At 44.1% G+C, this 15,975-nt stretch overlaps 1 protein-coding gene across 2 annotated transcripts in view; it reads left to right on the top strand.

Moving 5' to 3' along the window:
* The window catches only part of celsr1b (cadherin EGF LAG seven-pass G-type receptor 1b), a 43,324-nt gene extending 28,846 nt beyond the window's left edge, over positions 1-14,478 (top strand). For both annotated transcript variants that reach the window (XM_077021536.1, XM_077021537.1), the window contains exons 13-35: positions 280-421; positions 1,449-1,569; positions 2,620-2,803; positions 3,219-3,320; positions 3,448-3,542; positions 3,648-3,860; positions 4,063-4,246; positions 4,405-4,548; positions 6,319-6,535; positions 6,860-7,027; positions 7,245-7,371; positions 7,582-7,782; positions 7,973-8,147; positions 8,431-8,543; positions 8,683-8,762; positions 9,115-9,241; positions 9,477-9,602; positions 9,761-9,897; positions 11,372-11,469; positions 11,659-11,802; positions 11,982-12,194; positions 12,545-12,797; positions 12,948-14,478. In XM_077021536.1, the coding sequence (XP_076877651.1) occupies positions 280-421; positions 1,449-1,569; positions 2,620-2,803; positions 3,219-3,320; positions 3,448-3,542; positions 3,648-3,860; positions 4,063-4,246; positions 4,405-4,548; positions 6,319-6,535; positions 6,860-7,027; positions 7,245-7,371; positions 7,582-7,782; positions 7,973-8,147; positions 8,431-8,543; positions 8,683-8,762; positions 9,115-9,241; positions 9,477-9,602; positions 9,761-9,897; positions 11,372-11,469; positions 11,659-11,802; positions 11,982-12,194; positions 12,545-12,797; positions 12,948-12,972 (3,389 nt within the window). In that variant the 3' untranslated portion in view covers positions 12,973-14,478. The remainder of the gene's footprint in view (positions 1-279; positions 422-1,448; positions 1,570-2,619; positions 2,804-3,218; positions 3,321-3,447; positions 3,543-3,647; positions 3,861-4,062; positions 4,247-4,404; positions 4,549-6,318; positions 6,536-6,859; positions 7,028-7,244; positions 7,372-7,581; positions 7,783-7,972; positions 8,148-8,430; positions 8,544-8,682; positions 8,763-9,114; positions 9,242-9,476; positions 9,603-9,760; positions 9,898-11,371; positions 11,470-11,658; positions 11,803-11,981; positions 12,195-12,544; positions 12,798-12,947) is intronic.
* Positions 14,479-15,975: the final 1,497 nt, after the last annotated feature.

Consider the following 15,975-nt stretch of genomic DNA (forward strand, 5'->3'; position numbering starts at 1 on the left):
CTTTACGTCCGGAGCGCCAGATCCAGCAGAAAGTCCTGCGGGCGTTTCCACTTTCCCTAATTTTCTTAATTGGCTACTATTAAACCCTGGGAGGAAGTTGGAAAAATGAAAGAAAAACGCTGAATTCTTGTCAAAGGAGCCTGTCTGTATATCATGTTGCATTCTAAAATAAAAAGCCTGTGTGTGTGGGTGCGGACAGGTGCGGAGGGCGTGGGTGAATGTAGTCATGTGTGAAATGTACTAAAAGCCTCCCTGGTTTTTCCGCCCACTGTGGGTCAGGTTACTTTGGGAGTGGCTGCGTGGACGCGTGTCTGCTCAACCCGTGCGAGCACGCCTCCACTTGCGTGCGCAAGCCCACCACCGAGCACGGCTACACCTGCCAGTGTGCACACGGCCACTACGGACGCTACTGCGAGCACAGGTACGAGCACAGTCACTTCTCCTCGGCAGTGGGTCCTCCGTGCCCTGCTGTGCCTCCACAATCTGTCCAGTGTCTGACAAAATGATACGCCGGTAAACGGCAAGAAACCTGAGCTCGATCACAGTGAATTTGCTTACATGACCCTCAGGCGTTATACATTAAAGAGGTAATTGGTTTGAAATTGCTTTTTCATTTCAGTGTTGCACTGTGGTTATCCATTAAAAACAACAACATTCCAGTATTCTTTCTCATCTGATGGTTAAAAGGGTTGGACCTCAGGTTCTAGATGGTAATAAACATGTGTGTGCCACACTACACTGGTAGCAGAGCAGCTCTGTGAGCCAATTGTACAGTAGAGAGTTTTAGAGAGTAGCCGACGCTCATTACAGTAGGTTTTATGTTTTAGATTAGTCTGTGCTGTGTTTGTGGTTTTGTAATATTTTTTATGGAGTCTTTCAGTACAGCAGGTTTCATCCTGAATTTTTTCTAAACTGGAATTATTAACTGAGCATCATACGACTGAACAAAGTCCAGGATTATCCAGGATTAGCCTCATATTTTAGAGTAGACTTTGTAATACTTTAGGTATTTTTTGAAAGATAAATTTAAGTATGTATTAATAATCTGTTACAAAGTCCACATTAAACTGTAGTACTTCTGTGTTGCACTTTAGTTTATAGCTTTGTTTCATATAGCACATCAATTCCCTTGTACTTACTAATGCTATGGATATATAGTATGGCTTTGATTGCTGGGAAGCTTTTGATGTCTCAGGTAAAGTGCAGGATGCATTTCTGCTGAGCTGAGTGTGGTGTTTAGTCTGGAATTAGGATTCGAGTATGAAAAGACAGCAGCAATCCTGCCTCTCTTTGAAGGATGAGGAACACTTGTCTCCATTTGGGGGGTTAACATATTTGTTTGATGTTGTTTTTTCCAAAGTTATTATGCCTTTTGTGTCTATCTTTCTCTCAACACACTCTCTGTGTCTCTGTCTCTCTCACACACACACACACACACACACACACAGAGGAGACCAGCCATGTGCTCGGGGATGGTGGGGCTACCCAAACTGTGGCCCGTGCAACTGTGACGTCAACAAAGGCTTCAGGAGGGAGTGTAACCAGAGCACCGGTGTGTGCAGCTGCAAGGTACCACCTCACAACACACCAGCACGTCCTCAGGCTGCTGCCTAGTGTCTGCGCTGCAATAAATCAGTCATGGATCCTCACGTGTGCTCAGAAATGAGCTGATGGATTTGGACTGCTTACAGCTGCTGTACACTTGGAACAGTGTCGAATCTCTCGCAAAAGATCTTGTCGCCCTGAATCTAACATGCGTTTACTGTGAATTTAACATGGGTATATTAGGAGACCAGTGATGGCTTAGTTACCTTGAAAAAGTAATACGATTACTGATTATTCCTTTAAGAAGTAACTTAGTTACGTTACATATTAATTGATTTTAAAAGTAATTACGTTAGATTACAAGTTACTTTAGTAGTTACATTCAGCAGCAAAATTAGTTTTTCCAATACTCACTTTATTGGAAGTGTAGTTTTAACAGTAACAATGTATCTCCTGACATTTAAATAATGTATCTCCTGACATTACGTTTGTGTTGCTGCGCGGTATTATTTGTAAATATATTTGTTAACGTAATACAAGCGAACTATTCAGTCAGACAACTATTTGTTGTGAAATGAAATACTATTACAATTTCAAGAATTTTTAAGTAAGCTACGTTAGCCAAAATTCCAGCACTTTTCAAACCTGGAACACAAAGCAACATTAAAATTCGTCAGGTAAATGTTCATTCCCCTGTTTTTTTTACACTACCACATATCGTTACGGAGAACACTGCACAGAATGACGTGAACGCGCTCGCACTCTCACAGGTTCGCGTGCAGCGTGCGGAGTCGAGTGCTACGGTCAGACGCAAAAGTAGAACTGAGCCAAGAAGAAAGCAAAAATATATTTTTACTAAGGAAAAAAAATATAGTAATGCATAGTTACTTGGATAAGTAACTTTAATCTGATTACTAGACTGATTACTAACACGTTACTGACATCACTGTAGGAGACACAGTAAATATGAAAATGTTATTTGACAACTGCTTCAAAGCCACAAGTGCTTTACAAAGTGTCACTATACACACAAGATGCCTTTACCCGTTAATACCTTTTATCTTCCTGTTTCAGGATAATTACTATCGCCCGGCCGAGAGCGACACCTGTTACCCCTGCGAGTGTTTCCATCTTGGAGCTCACTCACGGACCTGTGACCCCCTGACGGGTCAGTGCCCTTGTAAGATGGGCGTGGTTGGACGCCAGTGTAACCGGTGTGACAACCCCTTCGCAGAGGTGACCACCACCGGCTGTGTAGGTAGGTGACCTGTCAAGTCACCAACACTCTGAAGACAGGCCAGGCTAATCTTCATTCTGGTTCACTATGGTTTCTAACACAGCACATCACAAAGAGCAGAGAACCATAGAAGATCATAGTTTGATTTGATTTGTTATGGATCTGTGTTATATTTTAGTTATAGTTCTGCCCAACCCGCTTCACATGACACCAACAGCGAATCCTTTCAGCAGGTGTACTTGTACTAAAAACTTAAAGCTCTGATGTCAGTAATTATATCCAGTTGTGTAATGGTGTCGGCGAACTACTATGAGCAGGTGGGCTTTGTTATTTTTTAGTAAGGTTAGGTGGTTAAGAACTGCCGTTAGTGACACTAAGTGACGTTAGCTCATCTTTGTCTCTCTTTCTCTGCCCTGTATCTCTTCAATTCTCACAGTGGTTTATGAGGGCTGCCCTAAGTCCTTTGAAGCAGGCATCTGGTGGCCTAGGACTACGTTTGGTGGCCCTGCAGCCATGGACTGTCCCAAAGGATCTACTGGTCAGTTTCATACATGCAACACATTTCACGCCACTTTGGGTTTGAGGCTTTGGATGGACCGTCTTTAGACGCCCGTGCAGGGTTTGAGCCTGTTTGTCCTCTCCCCCTGCGTGTTGTGGTGGTGCAGGCACGGCCGTTCGCCACTGCAGCGAGGAGCAGGGCTGGCTGCCCCCCGAGCTCCTCAACTGCACCTCCCTCAGCTTCGCCAGGCTCAGGAAGGAGGTGAGCTGCTCGGCACGCCCTCGCCGTCCCAGTCCGTGCTCCGAGCTCGCCCTCACCCTGTTTTTTTTTTTTTTTTTTTATGTGAACGGTGCATCGGCGGACCAGAACGAGGAGCTCCGCGCTAACTCCTCCAGGCTGGACGGGGGCCAGGCCCGGGAGCTGGTGGCCTGGCTGGGTGCCGTGGCCAGCGAGCCCGCGGGGAGCGTGTACAGCAGCGACGTGCGCACGGCCTACGAGCTGATGAGCAGCATCCTGCAGCACGAGAGCCTGCAGCAGGGCTTCGACCTGGCCGCCACCCACGACTCCAGCTTCAACCAGGTACCGCCCACATGCCGCCCAGGACAAGTTTAGTTTAGTAAATACACACATGGCCGCAGAGGAGCAGAATTAAGGACTTTCTTTAATAATGAAACAAGGACTCGCTATATTGATTTGTCCAGGGACATATCTGGCGTTCATGGCCGCCGTGGGGCTGTGTGGCTAGAGTGTCTGATGACTCTGCGTTTGGTGGGATTTGTAGGACTTGGTGAAGGCGGCCAGCGCGGTGCTGGACCCGGTGAAGGAGCAACACTGGGATCTCATCCAGCGCTCGGGTGGAAACACTGCGGAGCTTCTACGGCATTTCGAGGACTACGCAAACACCTTGGCAAGGAACATGAGGAAGACCTACCTTAAGCCCTTCACCATCATTTCTGACAACATGCGTGAGTGACTTGACCACCTTCAAGACCTCACCACTTGTCCAGTCTTTTCATAACCTTATCTGACCACTCCCTTTTTTGACCTTATACTGGTTTGTCCAAAACAATGACCATATTTTATGTACATTAGATTTAATGCTGTCTTTGCTTTTGTGGGTTAGTTGTTTCTGCAGACATGCTGGACTCATCCACTTCAGAGCTGACCGAGCTCCCTCGCTTTAATGAGATTAAGGAGGTCTATTCCAAAGAGCTGGAGTCCTCTGTGTTCTTCCCAGACTTATTAATGAAGCCACCAGTTAGCAGAGGTAGACACCAAACCCTCTCATTTTTACCCACATTTAGACTTTTAGAGAAAATGAATCTCTTGAGTAATGTTACATGCCTGTAGTATACAGTTGTGATCAAATTTATTCAACCCCCACTGAAATAAAGTGTTTTGGCCAGTTTGACATTGATTTTGATCATTTCAGTCATCTTATTTACAATTATATCAAAGAGGCACTTATAAATTAGACAAACATAACATAATATTTATGATGGAATAACCACAAATGTCTTTACTGTGCTCACATCATTATCAGTTTTATTCAACCCCCTAGTGACATTATTTTTTAGTACTTAGTACAACATCCTTTTCCAGTTATGACAGCTTTCAAGCGTGAAGCATAGCTTGACACAAGTGTCTTGCAGCGACCTATGGGTATCTTAGCCCATTCTTCATGGGCAAAAGCCTCCAGTTCAGTCACATTCTTAGGCTTGCGCACTGCAACTGCCTTCTTTAGGTCCCACCAGAGGTTCTCAATTGGATTTAAGTCTGGTGATTGCGATGGCCACTCTAGAATGTTCCAGCCTTTCATGTTCAACCATGCTCTAGTGGACTTGGATGTGTGCTTCGGATCATTGTCCTGTTGGAAGGTCCAACGTCTCCCAAGCCGCAGGTTTGTGACTGACTCCATCACATTTTCCTCCAAGATCTCCTGGTACTGAAGGGAATTCATGGTACCCTGCACACGTTGAAGCTTTCCTGTACCATTAGAAGCAAAACAGCCCCAAAGCATAATTGACCCCCCGCCATGCTTCACAGTAGGCAAGGTGTTCTTTTGTTCATAAGCCTGGTTCTTCCTTCTCCAAACATAGCGCTGGTCCATTGTCCCAAACAGTTCTAATTTAGTTTCATCTGACCACAGTACACTGTTCCAAAACCTTTGTGGCTTGTCCACATGACTTTTGGCATACTGCAGTCGACTTTTCTTGTTCTTTGGAGTCAGCAAGGGGGTGCGTCTGGGCGTTCTGGCATGGAGGTCTTCGTTATGCAGTGCGCGCCTTATTGTCTGAGCTGAAACTTCAGTGCCCACATCTGACAGGTCTTTTTTCAGTTCCTTAGCAGTCACGCGGGGATTTTTCTCCACATTACGCTTCAGGTAGCGCACAGCAGTCGCGGTCAGGATCTTCTTTCTGCCACGACCAGGTAATGTTTCCACTGTGCCCTTTAACTTGAACTTGCGAATGATGCTTCCGATAGTGTCTCTTGGAATATTTAACAACTTCGCAATCTTTTTATATCCATTGCCATTCTTGTGAAGAGCAATAACCTCTTCTCTTGTCTTCTGGGACCATTCTCTTGCCTTCACCATGCTTGGAAACACACCAGTAGATGTCTAGAAGGAGCTGAGTATCACAGTCCTTTTAAATCTGCCTAATTGGTGCTTATCATGCTTGATTGCTGCTCGTTGACATCCACAGATGTTTTCAATACCTGATGGAAAACACTGGAATGAACCTCTGTTCTTAGGAGTGGTAGTCGTAAAGGGGTTGAATAATTGTGTCAATGAAGAAATCACAAAAAGGCCATTTAATACTTTATGACAAAAAAAATTGATGCTATCTTAGTTGCATTTAGTTCTTTAACAAGTCCTTGTAAGATTTCATTATGAACACAATTACAAATGTGCACTGAATTCCATAAAACCCTTCGCAGCATTGGGGGTTGAATAAATTTGATCACAACTGTATATTCATACACACCAGAAACGCTCATCACAGTACTTAGGAAAACAACTCCCTGATGTTTGCAGACATCATTACTGCGGAGGACCCTTTAAAGAGTGATGCCACGCCTTACCCAGGGGCTGATGGGACATATTCTCCTCCTCTTGTTGGCCCTGCATCATCTGCTAAGAAAAGACGCCACACAGAGCTGGGTGACCCTCCATCTGTTGCCATGGTGATCATCTACAGGTCCCTAGGCCAGCTCCTGCCTGAGACGTATGACCCAGACCGGCGTAGTCTCAGGTGACGGGTTCCTCCGTAGAGCTGCAGACGGCTCCTTCTACAGAATAAAGTCACTGCAATGTTTTTGTTCCACTAAAACTGTTAAGCAAATATTAGCATCTTATGCATATTCTGACACGGTGAAATTCAGCACTGCAAGTTGGCCTGTGTTTCGGATGTTGTTTGCTTAGATATTTATAAATTCATGGAGTTTTGACTGTGTTTGAGCACGGCTGTGTTGACCACTGTGTGGTCAAGCCCTTTGAACGGCGCGGCAGCGTGATCGCACTGCAGGCAAGTGTGGGCCGATGTGAACGTGTCGTGCTGTTTATGTGCCACCAGCAGACTGCCCGCACGGCCGGTCATCAACAGCCCTGTGGTGACCGTGGTGGTCCACAGAGAGCGCGAGGCACCTGCTCTGCTGATGCAAAGCCCCATCACGCTGCTCTTCAGGCTGCTGGAGACGCAGGAGAGGACCAAACCTGTGTGCGTCTACTGGAACCACTCCATCTCGTACGTGGCACACTGCCATATCTCACACTCGCTCTCTCTGTGTTTGTTTTCTTTTTTTTATGCTCTAAGGGCATTAAAAGAGAGGCCTGGATATTTGTTTGTGTGTGTGTGTGTGTGTGTGTGTGTGTGTGTGTGTGTGTGTGTGTGTGTGTGTGTGTGTGTGTGTGTGTGTGTGTGTGTGTACTACATGCTCATGTTGCCCTCTGGACTGGTGCAGGGCGGGTGGCTCGGGCGGATGGTCTGCTAGAGGCTGTGAGCTTGTGTTCAGGAACTCCACCCACATCAGCTGTCAGTGTTACCACATGACCAGCTTCGCCGTTCTGATGGACATCTCCAAACGAGAGGTGCAGGCGGCTTCCATCTCGCACTTCCCAGTTCTCTTGGCTAACACACCTGGCACATGTACTGTTGGTGTACCTTTATACTGTTGTGTACAGTATATTTGACATTGTTCTGACAATTACATTAGTTTTGTAGTGGACAGTTTGTGTGTGGTAGGTAAATCTTGAGATTCTTTTTCTGCATTGGGTTAATGGAAGCCTTGTGTTTGCTAGCATGGGGATGTTCTTCCTCTGAAAGCGGTCACCTACTCCACGGTGTCCACCTCCCTGGTGGCCCTCCTCATCACCTTCCTCCTCCTGGCCATTCTGCGTAAGCTGCGCTCTAACCTACACAGCATCCACAAGAACCTCGTGGCTGCCATCTTCCTTTCCGAGCTCATCTTCCTCGCTGGCATCAATCAGACTGACAATCCGGTGAGCGGCCAATCAGAAGCCATTGAGTAACAAGCGATTCCTTCGATTGGTTGAAGCATAAATGTAAGATGCATGTTGCCTGATGATGTATGTACCACTACTACACAAGATCGAGTGGTTTGGGCTGGTTTGGACTGGTTTGGACTGGTTTGGACCAGGCGCTTATGAAGGTGGAATGTTGTGTCCCCAGTTTGCATGTACAGTGGTGGCCATTCTTCTACACTACTCCTACATGTGTACGTTCACCTGGATGTTTGTGGAGGGACTTCACATTTACCGCATGTTGACTGAGATGCGCAATATCAACCAAGGCCACATGAGGTTCTACTACGCCATTGGCTGGGGCGTTCCTGCCGTCATCACAGGTGAGAGATCCATCAACATCACTGTAGCCACAGAAGCTGATCTGATGTTAATGTGTTGAGCAAACACAATCCACAGATGATTAACACACCAATAATATTTATCTCTCTCTCGTTACGCAACTCCTGGTTCTCTTTATCTATGTCTCTCCCTCTCTGCCCCCCCTCCACTCTCTTTATCTCCTCTCTTCCCCCCCCCCCCCCCCCCCCCGCCCCAATCTCTCTCTCCCTGCTGTTCTCTCTCTCTCTCTCCCTGCTGTCCTCTCTCTCTCTCTGTCTCTCTCAGGCCTGGCTGTTGGGCTGGATCCTCAGGGTTATGGCAACCCAGATTTCTGCTGGCTTTCTGTTCATGACACCCTCATCTGGAGCATCACAGGGCCCATCTCCTTTGTAGTGCTGGTAAGTGTGTGTGTGTGTGTGTGTGTGTGTGTGTGTGTGTGTGTGTGTGTGTGTGTGTGTGTGGTCTTGTTTATCTGTCACTTTTGCCACTGTTTTATTTTTCAGAGTGTGGCTGGTAATTGATGTTCTTGTTTTACAGATAAACATTGTTATATTTATGCTGGCAGCAAAGGCCTCCTGTGTAAGGGGACAGCGAGCACTTGAGAAGTCAGGAGCAATGTAAGTTCTCAGGAGCAAAGCAACATCTCGGGAGCAAAGTCAATTCTGTAAGACTAGAAATGTTAGGTTGAATCCTGGCCTGGTCCACATATGCAATACTCACCTGGGCCGTCTCAGGGTTGTCCTGCACAAATTATACATAGTAAGATCAACTTCATTATGTTCAATCAATCCAAATTGCAGGAATCAAATTTATAATGGAATTATGGTGGAAATTCCTTGATTTATGTCTAAGTAGATTTACTGACCTGGTGCCAATGTCCATGGATGTCCATGACTGTAATGTATTTATTGAAATCTACATAGATATTTTTATTGTTTGTAAAATATGTTTTCATTGCATTCCTTCCAGCTCTGCACTGCGTGTGTCCTTCCTGCTTCTGCTGATCATCAGCGCCACCTGGCTGTTGGGCCTGATGGCTGTCAACAGTGATGTACTTACATTCCACTACCTGTTCGCCATCCTCACCTGCCTGCAGGTTATATGCACCACAACCTCTCTCTCCTTTGATAAAACACTTCACACATACGCAAACCATTCTGACGTGGCACTGGACCTCAAAAGCAATAATGTTAATCTTATTCTGACATGCACATTAATGTTTCTCTAAAGGCTCGATTGGGAATTGCATCCTTGGGTATAGATATAGGCTTATTAGCATAGTGTAAATAAATGTACGGTGTGCTTAAATGGTTATGATCTCATTCCTTCAGGGCATCTGCATCTTCTTCCTCCACTGTGTCCTCAACAAAGACGTGCGGATCGGCCTCCAAAGTGCCTTCGCTGGGTCCAAAGTGCCGGCGGAGGAGTCCAGCACCACCCGCATCACTCTGCTCACTGTGAGTGGGGTTTCCAGCAGCACACACCCGCACTGGGGCACCCTGTTCACATATGGGTCCCAAGTGCTACTGCCGTGACCACCACAAAATCTTTAGTACTGCCAGTACTGTTTCCACAGGTGTTATTGGGACTGAACTCTGATGTGATGTGTGTCCAGCGCTCTCTCAACGGCAACATGTCCGTAGAGGATGGCTGTCTGTACCGCACGCCGTTCGGAGAGTCCACGGTGTCGTTGGAGAACTCTGCCCGATCAGGAAAAAGCCACAGGAGCAGCTGCTTGGCCTACACATTCAGGTAGAAGCTGTTTCCCAGCTGCTTCCCGTCTGTCTCTGCATCCGTCTCTCTGTTCATGGCCGTGGTTGTGTCTGTCTCTCTGTCCATGGCCCTGGTTGTGTCTGTCTCTCTGTCCATGGCCCTGGTTGTCTCTCTGTCCATGGCCGTGGTTGTGTCTCTCTCTCTCTCTCTCTCTCTCTCTCTCTCTCTCTCTCTCTCTCTCTCTCTCTCTCTCTCTCTCTCTCTCTCTCTCTCTCTCTCTCTCTCTCTCTCTCTCTCTCTCTCTCTCTCTCTCTCTCTCTCTCTCTCTCTCTCTCTCTCTCTCTCTCTCTCTCTCTCTCTCTCTCTCTCTCTCTCTCTCTCTCTCTCTCTCTCTCTCTCTGTGTGTGTGCTTCTTTCATCATGTGTTGCCAGTAACTGGATGGGAAAGTGTAATTTTAAAAGCATCCTGAATCTGATTAGAATTGCAGGCCATACTGGAGAATGTAATTTAACATCACTGTTTCAGACAGTCATTTTATTTATATGGAAGTGTAATAAAGTGTCATCTTTATTCCCATGATAGTGTTCCAGGTAAATTCTAGATGAAGGTTTTGTAGATTGTCGTGGGTCTCTCTGTAAGAAAAGTTATGAGCTCTGAGACAGTCAGTCAGTGAAAGCAACACACACACACAGAATGGTTACCAAAATCACTCTAGTTTATTACTCATGCTGCCAGTCCTTGTATACAGTGAGGGCTGGTTGATCATGTGTTACATTTACAGTCAAGGCCCCTTGACCCAAAAGTTGACGTCAAGCTTCCTCATTTGCTCACACGCTATGTTTAAAAATACTCTCTGAGAAAGTAGAGTTTCAGCACATCCTTGTTATTTTCTATAACAAGATCTGAGAATATTTGTGTGTTAAAGCCACACGGGGGCAGCCTCTTGTGCTGGGTGTAGGAGCTAATCTCACTGGTCCTTCCAGCCTCCACTCCTTTCTGTCCACACGAGAAGCCCCTCCCACTCTGGCCTCTGTGACACACCCCTCATTTTCGTGGTGTAATACCATTAAACTCGAGGAGATATGACCATAACTCCAAAAGAATGCGCTGCCACTGAAACGTCTGCAGGCAGCTGTGGTACTGCTAGCTGCCTCGGAACTGCTGGATCAGAAGTTGAGGAGTTCTTCATCTAATTTGAAAATGGAAATAAGTTTTATACCCGTTGTGGCTTAATTGAACTAAAATAACTGGTTTTTGCTTGTTCTTATGATACCATTTCTGAATCAGATTTTTAATAAACATCTTGGCGATTTATGACGCAGTACCACATACAAAACAACAGCAAGAATCTACAAAATCTTAATTCTATCTAAAGGGCGGTACCCGTTGTATTTGTTGTATTGATTTACTGTCTGGTGTGTTTGTCATTGATGTCTACATATTTTTACAGAATTCTAGAACACTTGGATGATGTTTCTGGAATGTTCCACTGATGTTTGTTGTGCTCTTCAGGGAGGATCAGAAGCGTGGTGCGCCACCAAGTGGCAGAAAAGAGCGATGCAACGAGGTTGACTCCTCTTCGTTCTTCAAAAAGAGCAAGAGACGAGAAGGTATGGAAAGACTCATCACCACTTCATGTCTTCATTGGTGTGTTTGACCACCTGTCCACTTGGGCAGACGTGTCCAACACTGTGAAGCCTGTCTGCACGTCTCTCCCTTGGGTCCACATAATGGTGAAAATAGCGTTACCTGTTGACACCATGTGTGTTTATGGGTCTGAATTTGGCTGTGTTGTTCAGACTCTGATTCGGACAGTGAGCTCTCGGTGGATGAGCACAGCAGCTCATATGCGTCCTCGCAATCATCTGACAGTGAGGAAGAGGAGAAGAGGAAGAGGCCAAAGTTCAACAATGAGAGATGTCCCAGCCACAGCACTCCAAAAGGTACTACAGGGTCTCCAGCGTCCATCACTTGTGTGTGTGTTTGTGTGTGTGTGTGTGTGCGCACGCTCTTTTTCAAACGCAGAACCTGCAGATTGACTTTTACATTCCCAAGAGATGCACCTGGTTAATATTCAACACAAATTTATGAGATGTAATTACTGATTTCTGTGCTGTTTCAGTTGATGCTGTGCCCAATCACGTGAAGCCTTACTGGCGGGTGGAGCCCTCCGTGGCCAGTGAGGGCAAGGGTGATGGTGGCCTGGAAAAGCTGAGGGTGGAGGCTAAAGGCAGTGTGGAGCTCCAGGAGCCCAAAAGGCCAGGTGCTAATGGCGAGATCCCCCAGAGTGAAGGACCGCCCAGCCTGCCAGGAAGCAGCCAGATGCCCAGGAGAGGTCAGACACACAGCATCACACCTGTAGCTGTTCATCATTTCAGATATTTAAATATAGTTGGTTAAAATAATATAGCAAAAGGGAGGGTAAGCACGTTTAGAGATCTATTATACCTCCCTGTGGCATTATCCCAGAATAATACATCAGATATATCAGTGGTGATTTAACAATGTACTTGACTGCCATGCTAAAACAGGATTATTTATTGAAAATGATTTAAGAAGTAAAAAAAAATCAAAGATACAAATCTCCTCTTCTTCTTTGTGACTTTTTGTCAACTGAGGGTGTTTCTTCTTTAATCCTTTGTTCTATGTCCTCCCTCATGCTTGGGTTCCCCTCCACTTCTTCAGGTATTTTAAAGAACAAAATCACCCACCCTCCTCCACTGACTGACAAAAACCTGAAGAACCATCTGTCAGAGAAAACGTGTGACTACCCCCACAGCGTCCTGCGTAAGACTCCCCCAGCAGGCTCGAGTGAAGGCAGCGTGGGTAATGGAGTCATTATGGAAGACCCGGCTCTCAGTCTCTGCCCACCTCTGAACGGGGTTACAGCGGAGCTGAGCAGAAGTGGTGTCCATGCAGCTGACCACACAGACTCCGAGTGAGTACAGCCAGCACTTTCATGCTGCTGCCACTTTTGAGCTACGAGTTCACTTTGAATTTGAGTGTTTTACATTTGAAATGTGTCTGAGTATTCAATGTGTGCTGTACTTAACCCGACTGATCCTGTGCTAATCTCCTATCTTTTTAGTGGAAGCAATGAAACCTCAGTCTGAAGGAGCTCTGTGGTTAGACAGCAAGTGTGTGATGTCAGATCTTCAGCCGTTGCGGGCCTAGCTGTTTTTTGGGGAGGATATTCATTCACTGGCTATATAACACTATGCTCCTATGGAGAACGGAAAATAATTGGACCTTCCAGCACTGCAAAGATGGAAGAATACCTAGACCATTAAACGAAGGGGAACTACATTACCCAAAATGCACAGGAACAGGCCGGATGGAGAGATGGATGCCTTACAGTCAGCTTAATGTGGTGGTGTCCTTTCCAGTTACTTTACCCCAGTGGATTTTTTTTAATTGCCGATGGCCTATTCACCATTATTGTTGTATAGCTAACTGGGAGGTGATACACACCCACTCTACCCTTGGAAAACCTTTGCCTCAAAGACCTCATCGGTCTGAAAACAATGACCTGCTAAGTGATATGTACAATAGCTTCTTTGTATTTTAGCTGTTAATAAGACTTTGTAAAAATCAGTTGTAATTAGTCCTTGTAACAAACTACCAATAATGAATGTTTACTTTTGTTCTGTTTTTTTACCAGTGCATTTTAATTGTATTATTTTGATTGCTTATTGTTGTATGTTCATTTGTATAGGTGATTCCAGTGTTCAGAGTTACAGTGTAATGAAGGAGCTTTTCAGTAAAGTATCAGCTAAATTATGCCATGATGTTTTAAAAAGCAGTATGACAAACATTTTCTTATGTGTAATGCCATTTTCATTCTACCTTGCAACCTTTTTATAGTTAAAACCAGACAGTGTTTAACAGCTGAATGTGTAAAAAAATGCCTTAATTTCTCGTCAGCCATGTGCTGATCAGGATTAATGCTCTTGTTCCACATGTGCTGTGTAGTCCTTGGTTTTTGACTCCTTTTTAAATAAGGTTGACCGGGTTCAACCAAACAAAGTGCTTAGTAACGGATCTTCTCCCAATTAATGACTCAGGGACCATTTTATTGGCTTGGTTTTTGGTTTTGTAGATATTTAATATGACTAGACCATAATGATGGTATAAGATCTCAGATCTACAACCTGAGTGTTCTCTTTACTGATTTTGAATGCAAATTCATGCACATGACTTGAATTCAAATGTCTGTGGTAGACATTTGGTAATCAGTAATGGTTGCTGTTATAATAAGTTTTCTATCCAGTTCTAGGCCAAATTCTTTCATTTCCATCCTCATTCTGAACAACATCATGGGAAGATAATCAAATCCAACAGTATTTGTTCTCTTGCTACTCAGTATGAGTTAAAGCTGGGAGAATAATGAACAAACGATTTAAATAGGAAGGGAATGCATGTAATCAGAATCTATGTCCTCTTTAAATGTGAAAATGAGGACTTGGAATTGGAAACCCAGTTTCCCATGTAAATAGTCATACTTCTCACCTCCAGTTGGTTGTGAACAGTTGGACACTGGATATGCGTATAAAGATAATGAATTTGTTGGCACTGAATTAAGAAATCGTGGACTATAAATAAATGGAACTCTTGCTTTATTTTTTATTTTTTATAAACGCTTGTTTCTGTTTTGTTTTTCGTCATATTCCTAATCATGTTGCTTTGGAAATGTGTTGAACTCAATGCGGTTACCGGGTCTTAATCATAGCCTGCACTTAAAGTAACAGGGTTGTTTTTTTTTTATTAATATTTTTAGTTAGTTTATTTGATAACAGACTTCCTCAACTTTGTTGTGATTTTGGTGGTGGAAGCTCGAAGTATCTGTATTTTTAAAAATCAAATAACATAATCGGCCATAATACTTGAGAGGCCAAATGTCGATCTATTAATTAACATTTCAGATTCGCTGTTACAGAACATTCGTACGCCACCTAGCGGCAGCGTTGCCTGTTGTGTTGTACTGCAGCTTTGAACCAGCTGATGGTAAAACGCAAAGGTTTGTCTGGCTGGATTGATAAACATAACTTCTTGTATATGGGTTTTAGTTTAGCTGTTGTGCAACATGCCAATTCACACTGAATCTCAGAATGAATGTTAGTCTGTTGTAAAGATTTCAAAATTACTTTTCATTATCGCATTCCTGCCAGTCAGGTCTCATAACTCGAACCATCATTAAACAATAAAATTGTTTAATGAGTTGTGTCTGAGCCAGAAAACGACATAGACACTTGTCAAGTATAGCCATTGTTTTGTACTGAGTCTAGCATACCACATAACGTCAGCTCTGCACCTCTGAACTACTGACCGCAAACTGACTTCATATAGCTCTGTTCAGCTATATGTCCTTGTTTCTCTCTTTCAAGGGTTACTAGACAAGATAAGTCTCCTTGAAGCTCAGATTTTTGCTGGTTGCACAAACTCTTTAAAATGAATTTCTTCCTGGGTGTAAATATTTTCATCAAAAAAATCAGAAAATTTGTCAAGAAGCTGATGACACTGGTTAGAAAGGCATGTAAAGCTATGGATATTTTCTCTTAACAAATGTTAGTTATTCCCTCTCAGAAATACAATAATTATATAATTATAATATAATTATAATAATTACTAGTAAATATAAAATATCCCAGTAAAAGAGACTGTTGCATATCTTGCTGTTAAACTTTGTAAAGAAGAATATTTTTGTGGCTACATGAACTTTGATCCCATTACATTTTGCACTAAAATGAAATGTAGCACATGGTTGCAAAGGGTTTTTCCCATGGGTGGGGATTGTTATCCAAATCTGAAGTGCATTTGGCTGAACAGCTGGTGTGTCTCGGGCTTTTACCAAAGAATGTTGCCAAAAACATGGATATACTAAAAAATAATGTAGAAATACAGGCCCCATTTTTATTGAAAGACAACAGACAAACTTTGTCATTTTCAATTGCCAGATTACATAATAATTTTAGGGTCAATATCTGACATGAGTTTGTCATAAAAACTACACCCTGTATGATAACATAAATCATAGCACAATATCCAAGCACTTGTTTCTGTAGCACTGATATTGTTAAGACATGTACCAGTAAAAAGGTTCATTAAATTAACTAAGA

Source organism: Brachyhypopomus gauderio, chromosome 11, assembly GCF_052324685.1.
Source record: "Brachyhypopomus gauderio isolate BG-103 chromosome 11, BGAUD_0.2, whole genome shotgun sequence".
In the NCBI taxonomy this organism is placed as follows: domain Eukaryota; kingdom Metazoa; phylum Chordata; class Actinopteri; order Gymnotiformes; family Hypopomidae; genus Brachyhypopomus; species Brachyhypopomus gauderio.